At 47.2% G+C, this 14,107-nt stretch overlaps 1 protein-coding gene across 1 annotated transcript in view; it reads left to right on the forward strand.

Annotated features, from left to right (window-relative positions):
- Positions 1-13,906, forward strand: part of MYH9 (myosin heavy chain 9) — a 318,178-nt gene extending 304,272 nt beyond the window's left edge. The window contains exon 41 of the mRNA XM_085601113.1: positions 12,562-13,906. Coding sequence (XP_085457239.1) covers positions 12,562-12,673 — 112 coding nt within the window. The 3' untranslated portion in view covers positions 12,674-13,906. The remainder of the gene's footprint in view (positions 1-12,561) is intronic.
- The last annotated feature ends 201 nt before the right edge of the window (positions 13,907-14,107 follow it).

The raw sequence follows: 14,107 nt of genomic DNA on the forward strand, positions 1-14,107 counted from the left end.
CACTATTTCTCCTGGTTTAATATGTCAGAATTTTCAGCAAAGGGAGAAGAGCTGGCTACATTTATCTCCAGGATGGTTAATCACCATAGTCTCTCCCCCTTGCATCTGCTCATGATTTCCTTAATCATTCCATCTGGCTGGGTTCAAAGAGTAGGGGTGTAAATGAAAATGGCCTCCTTCTATTGAAGAACATTAACAACCCCTCCCCCTGGCTCTGGCATTCCTATGCCCAGCACCACCTCCTCCCAGAAGAGCTCCCAAACCCCTGGGGCCATTTATCACCTCTTCAAAGCAGCCTAGCTAATCCTGTTATCTTTGGCCAATCAGGACAGAGCACTAGAAGGCTGGATTTTGGCTTCAGAATACATTTTTATAGCTTGTCAATACATGTTGGGATCAATTCAACAATGCCATGTTGGATTTATCAATACCGTTCTACGGAGTCCTTGAATTATATTTTTATGACCTCCCTTTATTTCTTAATCCAGAACATCTTGCTATGTTAACCTATGTGTCTGGGGATCTGCAATGGGGGAATATGAACTGGGCAATTTCTCCACCTGGGCTTAAACATTTTATAATTGCCCTTCCTATATCTACAGGACCCCCACCCCTGGAACATCTAGGTGAAACTTTAGGGGTTCTGAATATGAAAACCTATTGCAGATCCTCACTCCAGTGTTCCTACCACAAAAGTGGATTTTGAGAAGCACTTCACTGCCATGCGGGGAGTGAAATGAGCAATTTCACTCAATCAGGGCATAACATTTTTTATAAGACGCTCCTTATAAATACCTGACCCCCACCGCTGGGACACTATGGGCAGACCCTAGGGGTACCAAATATGCCCAAACTTGTAGTTTAGTGTTTGGGACACTTATAAATTAAGTCTAGTTTGTGGACACAGTTTGCGTTGTAAAAACATTCCTGCAACACAGGGCTGCTTTTAAACTGACCTCAGGCTTCAGCAGTGCTCACATTCAAGTGCAAAAAAGCTGCTGGTCTTTAAACTGCCATGGCCTATTATATGCTAGGGTCTCAAAGGTAGTTTTACCCCCCGCCCTATTGTGTACTAGGGCAGTATAGGGGAGTAATGCTTATCATATGGGGTCCCTGACCGATAGTGTATCCTAGTGTATGTAGGTGTTTGCACTGTATGCAATGTCTCTTCAGCATTGCACCGGGCCTGGTTAGGCAGAGCCCAGGGTCAGTTTGCACCAGACAGCAAAACATTGGGGGGTGCCCAGAGCACAGGATGACTTGGAAACCCTAGTACTTTTGAAGGTTAAAGTCCAATTGAAACCTACATGCAAAACAGACTACCTTGTGGGTTTCACATTTGTAGGAAGGTGGAATCTGACTAATGGTTGCCCCCAACTTTTTGCCTGGTATTTGAGTGATTTTTGACTAGTCTGGCTGGGATCCTGCTATCCAGGACCCCAGCCTATCTGCTTTCTCCCTAAAACTAATGTGAAGTACCTTAGGTACAACCCAATTGGATGCTGAGGATGCCCTGACAGTCCCTTGTAGATGGTACCCAGGGCATGGGTCCCTCAGCAGGCCTACCAGGGCTGCAGCACTTGTGCCACCCTGGGACAGCCATACAAACTGACACCACCAGACCACTACTGTAGTCTGGGTAAGGTGGTGCTAGCACCCCTTACAGGGATATAGGTACCCTATATCCTACCCCATTACAACACATATACTCTCATAGGTCACCCATATAGCAGGCCTTGGTAACCCTACAAGGCAGGGTGCTGAGGTATGTGTGAGGGGGGACCCCTACATGAGTAGGGCCTCTCTGCAACCTTCGTAAAATCATTGCTGGGTTGTTTGTAGTGTAGCCATACCATATACTCTTAACCGCATTATGAGTCTATCGCGATAGCGTGATAACTTGAGTGACTACACAGAACCATATTGTGTTTGGTGTCAAACGTGTAGGAATCATACCCCCAGTCCAGCCCTGGGCATGAGGGTACGATTCCCCCTGCTAGAGGAGCGATATGGGAAAAGTGGCAGAATTTAGACCCCAATTTAAAAGTGCACAAGCAGTACAAAATGGCTACTACCCGCCACCTACACGACCCTGGCTGGCTGTTGCTGGGGAAAACCCCAGCCTCGCCAGCTGGACAATAGGGCTCCTGTGGCAGGGAGGTGCTAGCATCTCCCCAGACAGGATAATGTGGATTGGAACAGGGTGGATGCACCAAAAGTCCTTTCAGAGTTGCACGTAGGCAGCTGCAGAAGCCTCATTCTGCCTACACCGCTTGGAACCGGTTCAGGGGCATTCTGCCCCTCACCCAGGCGGGAAACACACAAAGGGGAGAGGGTGTAGCCACCCTTTCCCGCCTCACCTACCATTGGTGGACGCTACTCTGGACACTCCCCTAATCTTGGGGATAAAGGTGAATAACGTGGCCCCAGAGCCTCAGATTAATCTTTAACTTTACAGTCTTGACCTTCGACTTGCTGCTGCCCAGCTGATGGAAGAAATCTCCCTTGGTATAAAGGAGTTATCCCCCCTGCTTGGCAGGCACCTGAAACACGGCTAGTGACCCGGTTGGAACTTTGATGCTCTCACGAACTTCGACTTCCAGAAACCTTGAGGTGGGTTTCCAGCGCATCCCAGAGGCCAGTGAGTGTGCTCAACGAGTTTGGGCACCGTGGACCGCGTGGGTGCCGAGATCCCCAATACCCCAGGACACCGGCCACCTCTTGCGTAGCACACGACCCTGACCAGTGGGGAAGTTGTGCTTTGGCCCGTTTACGAGCCAACCACTCTACAGCAATTGTGCCAAAGACCAGCGCCCTAGCCCCCTCCGGTGGCCCGTGGGTGCCCTTTTACGTATTCCAAATTGCCGCCTCCCGCGGTCCTTTGTCTCTCGACTTGTGGGCCCTAGCGGAGGTCTATCTTTACAATCAAGAGTTCCCCTGGTTGCTCAAGGCCTGCTCTACAGTCTCCTCGAAGGAGACCTCTCCCAGACCTCGTGGGTCTGCGCTGTAGCAGATTTGTTTATTCTTCGTGGGTTGCGGTTGCCAAGGCTCAGTGAATTCAATCCGGACACTAACACCGCAGCGACCCTCATCCGACGTGGGACAGTCGCCCTCCTGAAGCTGGCCTTCCTTGAAGCCTCCCGAAGCCCGTGGCTGCAGATCCAAGCTACACCACTTTCCACCTGAAGCACCCGACATCGAAGGGCTCTTTGCTTTGAGCCTCCTGGTCACTTTGCCGTGACCCAGACTCTGTCCCCTCTGCTTTCAGGTTCTTCTCTACAATCTTCACATCTTTGATCTTCATGGCATCGACGCTTTTTTCCCATTGAAAATCAGCCCGCGACCCGACAGCAGAAACGACCTATGCACCCGGCTTCCCTGGAGCAGGTAACAGTGGTACCTCGGTACTCTCGTGGTAGTGGGCTCTTCAAAAGCTTAAGTCTGAAGTTTTAACTTTGTACTCCTGCTAGAAGTATTTTTAAACTGTTATTTCCAACCGCGACATTCTCCATAGGCTGTAATAGAGATCCCGATAGCAGCTACTTGCACTGCACGCGCCTCCCGTGGGTCCCCTTCCTCATAACCTGGGGTGGATTCTTAAGGGGCCAGCGATCCTGAATGCCCTAGGCATTGCCTGTAGAATTGTCGTGGTTCTTATACCACTTTTTAGGTCTCGCCTGACCAGCGCTTTAGCGCTGGCTCTGGCGAGACTTATAGTAAGCGCGTTTTGGAAGTGCAAACAGTGGCTTTGCAGGCCTCCAACTACAGTGCATGTGACCCGTCCGGGCGCGCGCACCATTTGGAGTCCTGCAACCACTTGTTTGCTTTCACTTTAGCCGTGATTCATCGCACCATTTGGCAGCCTGCGTGCCCGCCCCCACTCCCCCTCCCACTCCGTCAGCTTCAGTGCGCGCTTGTTTACTTTAAACTTGTTATCGGCTTGTGCTCGTGTGTCTTATGGGCCCCTGGACTTTGGATTGTCAGAGTGCATTTCCGTGGACTTCTCTGTGTGTATGAGCTCATGCGTGCAGGAGATGCACCATCTGTTTCCTCCATCTTCAGGGGCGTACAACGCTGCTGTTGTTGTTCTATGAAATAATAAACCATCACTGACTCACGCCCCCCCCCCCCCCCCACACACACACAGCTGACCCGTACTCACAGCCAAGGAAAGCGGCGTCGCGAGTATATAAACATTAACAATGCAGCCCCCTGGGCCCCAGTAGAGGAGCGCCGAGCGCAGCAGCCACGCACCTACCGGCCGCGACTCCTCCCAGCTGTCGGCTGCCTCCGGTGCTCTCGTGTCCTCCCCCCACGGGTACACCCGGCATGTCTCGCACGGCGGGTCCTCAGTCCCCAGCCAGGGAGATCCCGTGGCGTCAGTCGGGAAGCGATTGTCAAGGCTTTGCCTGCTCTGAATTCTGGCCTGGTGGTGCTGCCTGAAGGCGCCGCGAAAGCCCCTCACAGCACCCGACGCCTACAGAAGCCCCAGGAAGCGGTCCTTTTAGCCGCAGACACCGCCGGCAGCACGACAACACCAGCGCCTGCAGCCTGAGCCAGCCCTGCTCCAACCGCGCTCCCGCCCCTTCCTCCCCCTCCCTGCTGCACTCACAGCTCAGCTCTCCCGCCGCCCCCAGAGCCGGAGCTGCCAAGTTATAGAGCTCCCAGCCTCCCATAGCAGGACTGGGTCCATCTCCCAGCCTCCCTTAGCAGCTCTGGCCGCATCTGCTGATGAAGAGGATAACTCTTCCTTCTTACTTGGGGACCAGGCTCGAGCCTCACACTGACAGACATGCCATAGGTTTGCACAGGGTTGGATTGGAATCAAAAATAGGACCTGGCACCCTAGAAAATGTGGCCCACATTTGCGGATTGCGCCTTTTCGAAAAAACACTGCTTCAGTGTTTTAAGTATTGAGAACATGAAGGGAAGGGGTTCTCTAAAAGAGGCATGTTTTCTTAAATTCACTGAGATAAAAAATGCCAATGTTGCCAGGACTTTTAGTGCACGAATTACTTCACAATGGTGAACCACGCCTGAATACGAGTGAGGCTACTTCTGCTCAGGCCCCCTGTTCAATCTGTGTACATTAATGGGCCGGCCCAGCAAGAGACTGGGAATGACACCTCCGCCCCCTTGGTAAAAGGGAAGTAACAAGCATTTGCAATGCAATAGGTCTCGCATTTACGGGAGTTTGAGCTATTGGCATTGTAATTGACAATGCGTTTTATTTATGTTTTACAAACAAAAAGATAAATAAGAGGCATTGTCATTTACAGTGCCAATAGCTCAAACTTGCGTAATTGCGAGACCTATTGCATTGCAAATGCTTGTTTAGTATATGGTTTGGTCCCCCCCGGGGCTCAATGTTAATAGTGCTATTTATTGTGTCTATCAATGCTTGTTGGATATTGTAACTTTGCCACAGCTTCACAAAGAGGCTGTGGGATTCTGTCTAGAATAAAAACATGTATTTTAAATATATATACCTGTGTGGGCTACTCTTTCATTTGGTTATTCAAGAGGTTATTATGGTAAAACAATAAGCTTAACACTCCAAGACTTAGCTGAAGGCTGCTCTCCACAGCTACCACTAGGATAGCTTTCTCTAAAGGTTGTCTTAAACCTATCATCAATAAGAGTCGAATTGGACTGGTGCAAGGTGTCCCTATAACTAGGAGACAGCATATGCCAGGCCAACTTCTCACAACATTAAAGACCAACACAGAGGAGTGATCACAGCATCCCTAGCCTCGATAGGAGTCACACCAACTGCATACTACGGATCTTCCTTTCAGGGATTGACCTTGAAAAAGACCCTTAGCCCTGTGCTGTGAAACTGCCCAAAGCTTCCCATACCCTGACTGACCAGTCCCTCCCAAACAGATTTGACAGTCTGCACTGTCCACTCGATTTAGTACTATTCAGCGTTAGATGCCTTTGTCACTATTGGCTCCTCAAAGCCAATGGGAACAGTCCAGCCCGAACTGCCAGACCAGGTCCTCCCTGGCCTGGAAACGAGCATCCTAGGACCGGTTTCAGGGTTCAACCCCATCAGCCTTGATAGCTTGACTCCAGTGGCATGGAGAGCACGAGGACCCACATCTGGGCATACCCGTCCCACTCGGGGGACAAATGCAAAAAGAGCAATTGATCGACAGAATTCTGAACAATGTCATACATTCACCTCAGTACAGAGATCTGGGCCTAAATCCATTGTTTATTTGAAGCCATTCCGGTTTAAACCCAGCCATTGGCAATTCAGTCTTGATCCTAGTTTTATTACTAGGCAATAGAAGTGAGCAGGGAAGCCATCTTGGGTATATACTGGGCCCTAGTCAAAACGAGTTCCCCAGCTACATAATGGCTTCACTGAAACATGTTTGGTATCAAATCTTCTATTCAGTCCACACTGATTCTAGTGATGGATTATTATTTTTTTTTTACCCAAAGGGTACCTTAGAGGTACACCTGAAACCTACAGTCCTCTAGTGTGCTGGCTGACTGGCCCAGTTCACCCTACCACCACAGACTAGTTTCTGACCCCCAGTGGTGAGTCCACGCTCTCAGGAGGTCAGGAACAATGCCTGCTCTGGAGTGAGGTTTTACACCTCTTCCAGGAAGGCTAGTAAATTACCATTACCAGGCAGGGACCTTCAAATAGTCCAACGCCTTTGGTATATGAATCTGGCTTCTCTCTGAGGTGAAGGGGTGCCAGTGCCATTTGGCGCCACGACAGGCAGGAAAATTAGTAGTCAGAGGCTTTTCCACCCTCCGGCTAGTTCCACCCCTACAATGGGCTACCTGATGTGGATATGAAATGTAAGTCTGCCATCTTAATGATGGCAGGATTAAGTTCTTTGGGGCAGGGTTACTCATCCCACAGGAAGTGGTCACATGGGGGTGTAGTGAGCCCAGGGGTAAGTAGCCTATTTGCTACTAAGCTACACTCCCCTAAATCTAGTATTTGAGGGGGCCCATGGCACCAGGAAATCAGATTCCTGCCGACCAAGGACAACGAAGAGCTGCGAGAAGCAAGGACTGGAGAAGCAACTGACTTTGGGCCGTCACTGCCAACCTGTCTGCTGTTCCTACCAGATTGAGTAGTCTTGTCCTACAGCTGCTATGCCATCAAAATCCTGGGAGGACTACCTGACTTCAAAGACCCAGGTACTCCCATTAAGTAGCGGAGCTGCTTCCCTGCAGGCACTCCAAAAGATCCGGGTGACCCTGGACTTCAGCAAACCAGACACTGGAAAGTACCCGTGCCTCCTAGACCCAGTTGAAGTGGGCCAAAGATGCCAGCGTGGTCTCCTGACTCTCCAGAGACCACGCCCACCTTGGGTTTGTCCACTGTGGACCCCTACACTGCCTACAGCTTCTTTGTGCAGGCCCCCTCTACTGCTAGTGTTTCCAGTGACGAAAACCAAACGCTTTAGAACACCTCTGCACCTGGCTACCCTGGCCGGAGGATAATCGGTCCAAATGTGTTCCCCACATCCCTGAGATCGTGCAACCTGATCCACCTTGTTGGTTCAGCCTGACTGGTCACCCAGTCCCAGCTTGCAGCCTCTTTACAACCAGACTGTCCCCCCCCCCCCCCCCCCCCCCATTAAAGTGAATGGGACACCTGCTGCCGTAACCTCTCTCCACCCAGACGCCCCAGAGGTGACCTGTTGGTGTTTTCTTAGACCTTGCCCCATACTCACCTTAAGTCCAGGAGATTAGTCCTGTAAATTGCTGTGAAGTGCCTGAATGCGGTACATGTTTCCGCCATAGGATAACATTGGGCACCCAATGCTGGAAAGCACCTCTGCACATGACCGGCCGGCCCAGTGCTGCCTGAGGTGACCGGTTGATGCATCCTTGGACCTTGCCCCCATACTCTCCTTAAGTCCAGAAGTTTAGTCCCATCAGTTAAGTGCCCATATGCAGTACATGTTTTTCCCCCATTGGATAGAATTACCGCTCCTAAAAGTTGCACTTAACTTTTGACAACTGTAAAAATTCATAACTCTAAGTATGTACCAGATACCAATCTTGGTATCTTAATTCATTTATTTAAAATTGTGTTCTTTTTATGAATTGGTGCTGTTTGAGTCTTACAGCCTGTGTGCAATAAATGCTCAGCACTACCTTCTGAAATACCAAACGGCTCGCCCACACTACCACAAAAGAGCATTTGGGGTGTATTTGTGAATCTAATTCCTTGGGGTTTGCTTGGACTCTTTACACAGTGTACCTCTTTTTGGTCCACTTTCTATTGCCACCTTCCTACATGGATATATAGAATGACTTGACTTTGGAGCTTACTCTGAACGACCTCCCCATCTGAGAGTAGGTCTACATATTTTGTGGTCCTCTCCAGGGCCGCAGCACTCGAAGGTCGACCTGCATGTAGAGGAGGGGTAGAAACACTTTCTCATACAGGCACATAAAACGACTAATGTAATGCAGTTTCTCCCTATTAAAACAATGGCAAATGTTGTAAGTAGGCTTTTTAAAACCCTATACATGTGATTGCTAACTTTCTCCATAGACAAACATTTAAAGCACTACCAGAGGACCCTTTACATATTCAGGCATGTACTGTCAATCACTTCTAGCCCACACATCCCATTGTCTTGAGGATTGAATGCAGCAATTCCCCCAAACTATAGGAGAGCAAAGACCATTCTGGAGGGATTGATTTCAAACCTATGCCTCAAATCGGCCCTGGGCACAGCAGACACTGCGAGCAGAGATCTGTGCACAGGGGCATTGTTCAGAAGGTATTCTGGCTCAGGCATATTTGATTCAGGAATATTTGATTCAGGACTTCACATCTGGCTTAACTTAGACTTTCCAGGAGACCACTGCTTTAGCTTTGAAATAAGACTGCCGGAGCTAAAACATGAAAATTAAGTTACAAAAGTAATTTGAGCCTTGTACTTTCAGTGGGCTTTTAAGAGCATAACCGCACCGAGCAGATCGTTGGGTGGGTTTGTTTCCAAGCCAAACGCTCCCTAGTCTCCTACACTCAGCCAGGCAGCACTCGAGGGACTGTGCCATACAATGGCAGCACCCTTCTACACAACAGCTGTTTTTGGCTGAGCAAGGGCAAGTGGACACCACAAAGGGCATGGTCTGCAGCGATGTGACTTCCTCAACCTACGCCCCAACAAATCAGTAAGAGCATAAGGAGATTCCTACACGAATGGAAGCCAGACCCCCTCAGACAAGTCCATACTGAATCTTGTACAGCGCAGGTAATGCGTTGCTCAAAACACCAACAATACCACCAAGAGCAAAGTTACATTAAGGAGGATTATCTGACCTTTAGCAAGAAGTAAAAACATCAGTAAACCGTATAAAAAGTCCCCAAAAGATCTCAACCAGGGGTTTTCCTCGGTACTTCCTAATCATAAAATCAGATCAGTCCTTAATTACCTATATTAGGCCTCAGACAGCTAAACAGATCTACAAAGATGCTGTGGTACAAAAGGACAACTCAGCAAGAGGTCATAACCACTTTTGAAGGGGGTACAACATGGCCACTGTACACTTCAAGGTCACCTACCTGCTCATATGCATGACTCGCAAGAAGTTCTTCGGATTAGACCTAGATCAGGCATTGAGAATGCAAACACCTCTACCAGAAGTGAGACTGACAGTCATGAAACAGATGGGCATGATGGCTTTGCACGCACCAGATTACACATGTCTGATCTAGGAATGGTTACGGAGCAAATGGTCCCAGGCCACCATGAGTTGGGAGGATCTAGGGAGGAGTTACGTTGAAAATGGAGATGCAGTGATGGAACACAGGAAACCTTCCCACAGGCAGACCCCTCAAATTAATTGTGACTACCACTGATGCATCACATTCTGGGTGTACTGCACATGTGAAGCTTGTACATTATGGGGTCTCTGGAACCTGATGGGGATTGTAATGCACATAAGTGAGTTGGACAGTCTTCTTGGCAATGAAAGGCTCTCATGTCCCTATAAATGTAAGACCGTTAAAGTCCAGACAGACCACACAACTACAGTGTTTTACCTCAGCAAAGTGGGAGGAACAATCATATGTGCTGTCCAAACAGGCCATGGGCACCTGGAGATAAATACTATAAAAACATAAGCATAATGGCAATACATATGCCAGAGGTACAAAAAGTAGTGGCAGACAGGCTAAGCAGGTAAAGAAATGCCTCACACGAATGGGGAACTAAAACAGCAAGTGTTGGGAAGGGTGTTCTGCAAATGGGGCACACCAAACAAACCTATTTGCAACACAAGAAAAAGCAAAGTAGGCTGGGGAAATTTAGATATGCATCTCGCTGATACCTTTTATTTATACCATTCGTGAGAAGCGCAAGCTATTGCTGATACTGATCTTAATAGCACCCCAGTGGGCGAGACAGATGTGGCTCTCGGAGCTAGTGGAGGTCTCTAGTCTTTACAAGACCTACTGACAATCCAGAGTCAGCCACTCTCAACCTGGCGCTAGGCTTCTGAAGACTTAGACTTCAGGATTCTGGGTTGCCAATGGAGAATAATAGAGATCCTGAGGGAACTAGAAGAACAAGCACACACATGCTATACTGCAAAGTGCAACTAGTATGTTTACTGGTGCAACAGGGATGAAGTCAGTAGAACACGTTCATTAGCAGCTCTTACCTTCTAGATGACAACCTCACCTACACATCACTCCAGTTCACTTGGCAGATATAGTAAGACGCTAAGACGTATAGGGAGACGTTTCTTCCCTATAATAGAGATTACTGGAAGGAGAAACTTATGGCACCATCACCTATATGGAACTTTAACATGGTGCTGAAATCGCTAATAAAGGAACCTTTTAAACCTATGCATAAGGCAGAACTTTGATGCTTTCTTGGTAGCTTTCACATCACTATGCATGGTCGGTGAGCTGCAAGCCCTCTCCACAGTAATACTACTTGCAGATATACAAGGGCAGTTGTTATGAGAACTAATCCACAGTTCCTCCCTAAGGTTATCTCTCACTTCCACTTTAATCAGGGTATTCAGCTGCCAGGTTTCTTCCAGAAGCTGAGATCAACCTGAGGGTTGCACACCTTAAATGTACTCAAGGCAGTCATTTACTACATGCAGGAAACACAACTGCTCAGAAAAGAGTTATTTGCTTGCTTCGTATAATCAAACTGAGGCTTACACATGTCCAAGGGGACCATTGTACTGTGGATAGTACAGCCAATCTGACAAGGTCCCAAAAAGTAAGAATGGTTCTAGAGAAGAGCCTAAGAACCCACTCCAAGAAGAAAAAAGCCAATACTTCGCTATTGATAGAACGTTTCCCTTAATGACGTATGTATGGTAGTTACATGGATACCCAACACTGTATTGTGGACAATACACAATCGTGGTTGCTATGCCAATTATCTGCACATTAATCAAGTGTCCAGTTCGTTAAATGAGAATCGGTGTACTAATGTAACATATACAAAGGCTAACGAAGGAAAACGAGGTAGTCCAATCGTGGTGCTCACTTGGCGACAGAATCGAGCCACCCAGGATGTGTTCTTCCGTAATGTGTTAAGTCAGGGACAAGTTTCAGTAATCGCACCAAAGCACACGCTTGTGAATCAATAACTTCCTTGATAAGGTGGCATAGCAGTTTGTTGGTTCAATGTGATCTCGCCATTTATTTTTCCATATATATTGTGTGGACAATTGGATCTTACAAGCAGGCTGCTTTTAAGATCCGACTGTCCACACTATGATAGATCAATGTGATCTCTCCATTTATTCCATATTTATCTATCAAATGAATATTCCACCACCTTATCAAGGAAGTTATTGATTCACAAGTGTGTGCTTCGATGCAATTATTGAAACTATTGCGTGAACACTTGAGTGACTAGCGACTCGTAGATGGAACAGAAGGTATTGAAGCACCTGATAGCTAGCACAGAATTGCTTCAACCCAACCTCCCAAGAGAAAGATACTGCTACAAAAGCAATGCACAGCATGTGATTAATGAAAATATTCACTCTACAAAACCAAATTACTTAACTGAAGGAGTAGCTCTTCGCCCCCTAAAAATGAGGCGTTTTAAGATAAAGGAAAAGAGACTTCAACAGGAAAGCAGGAAACTATATAAATAAGTGGTTTTGGGGAGAAAAGATTCTGAAGATGGCGACCATGCACAGGAGCTTCTAGGATATACATCGGACATCACAAGAGGAAGGGATTTACCAATAAATGGTACTAGTTATAGCTCAAAAGAGAAGAAAAAAGCTGCGGAGGAGAATTATGGTTCCACTGGATGGAGCAATAATGCACAGCATCTGAAACCAGATAACTCTTTAAGCAGAAAAACCTCTCCTACTGGTAAGTAACCATTTTGTTACATGCTGTAGGTTTAAAGCTAGGACATACACGGTGTGCCACTGTCCAACTGCTTTTGACAGCAGCACTTGTATATTTTTTTCTTTGCAACTTAAAGGGCTAGCACTCAGTAAGATGTCTAAGCTGTCTGCTCTTGTATCTTCAAGGTGCACCTTTTTATTACATTTCTTTTCCATCTTTCACTATAGGCGTGGTGGTGATGTGCCTTTCATCCCTCGACGTGCTGGCCGGAAAGGTGTGGAGGATGGCTCAGACGACGACTTGGACAGAGCAGACGCTGGAGATGCAAAAGCAGACTGAAAGCCATTTCTCTAATTTTGCCAAATAGCAGACTCCGCTACTGGATTTCAAGCAACCATGATGCCTTCTCCTTACCCTGTGCCATTGTCAGAGTCTGAAATGATGCGAATTGGGGATTCTTACCCATTTGCTTATCTGCTGTCACTTTGTGCTTTAATTCTCTTATCCAAAGTAGGTTCAACCCTTTGGCACAGCTTTTCCTTGCCCCTGGTCCTCTGAATGGGAGATAATCCTCCACCCGTCCATGTCGCCAGATACGTATGCACTTTCCTAGAACCGCCACCTGATACTGAATCGAGCTGTTTTGATGAGGAAAGTGTTTTCCTATTGAGATATATATATAGAGTAGGAAGCTATACCTCAAGACCAGCTTTTGGCAATCATGAATCTGCTTCTATTACTGCCTTATATGGAGATGTAGAATCCTCTGCTCTTACTCAGAACAAGCAAGTGCAAACTTGTGTTGCTTACTTGACACTGCTCTTGCCCTGACAACTTGCGATCAGGGGATGATGGGTCTTGTTTAGCCACATTGTAGTGTCCATCTGTCTTTCTGGATTTGAAAGGGTCGAGTAGGCCACAATTTCCTTGATCCAAAGTATTGATATTTTTTGTAGTGGATCTGTTGATAGTTGGCCAGCAGGGGAGAGAAGACCAAACAGATCTAGCAATCAGATTTGTATCGGGACCAAAATCTATTTAATAAAAACTATAAATATATATATATCACATTGAACTTAGCCAGATTTTTTTTTTACATTATCAGTGTCATTTATTTCAACTGTCATGTATTCTGTCTTAGGAATATCTAGGCCTGTGAAGAAATTTATAACTGGAGAGTGAATAATACTTACTGCACCTTGTACACACATAGCCATATTTCACAGAGCTAGGTACGGCTCTTCGAATAAAATAAACTGCGAACAGCACTTCTACGTCACTGCCTTTCTCTGGGATGACTGCCGGAGGGCAGGTTTCTTGCATCGCACACTGGCTACTAGATATATATTTGTATGTTGGAATTGTAAAGTTGTGTATGCTATACATGGACTTAAGCACAAGGGTGAAAATCTGTAAAGCTCTGCTGTTCATTCCCCTCCCTCCCCTGGCCAGCCGTGAGCTCCACTGATATTTCCCTTGTGTACTACCCTCTATGAAGTGCCTTAAACTGCAGCAATGTTACCACTACTAGGCTGTCAGAAATGCAACATTGCAAATAAAGGTTTCACAATGCTGGTGTGTTCATTTTGTATCCGTTTAAAATTGAAGGCTGGAATAGTTTGGATGGCAAACAGCTGGGTTGAGTCGTGTCTACTTTCCACAAAAGTAGCTGTCAAGCGTGCGCTACAACGCTTAAACGTGAATGTCAGGACACCGCTCTAATACGGAGCATGGCTAGTGTTTTTGAAAATATAAGTGATTGGCCTGGAAAAT

The sequence above is a fragment of the Triturus cristatus genome, chromosome 4_2 (assembly GCF_964204655.1).
Source record: "Triturus cristatus chromosome 4_2, aTriCri1.1, whole genome shotgun sequence".
NCBI classification, from domain to species: domain Eukaryota; kingdom Metazoa; phylum Chordata; class Amphibia; order Caudata; family Salamandridae; genus Triturus; species Triturus cristatus.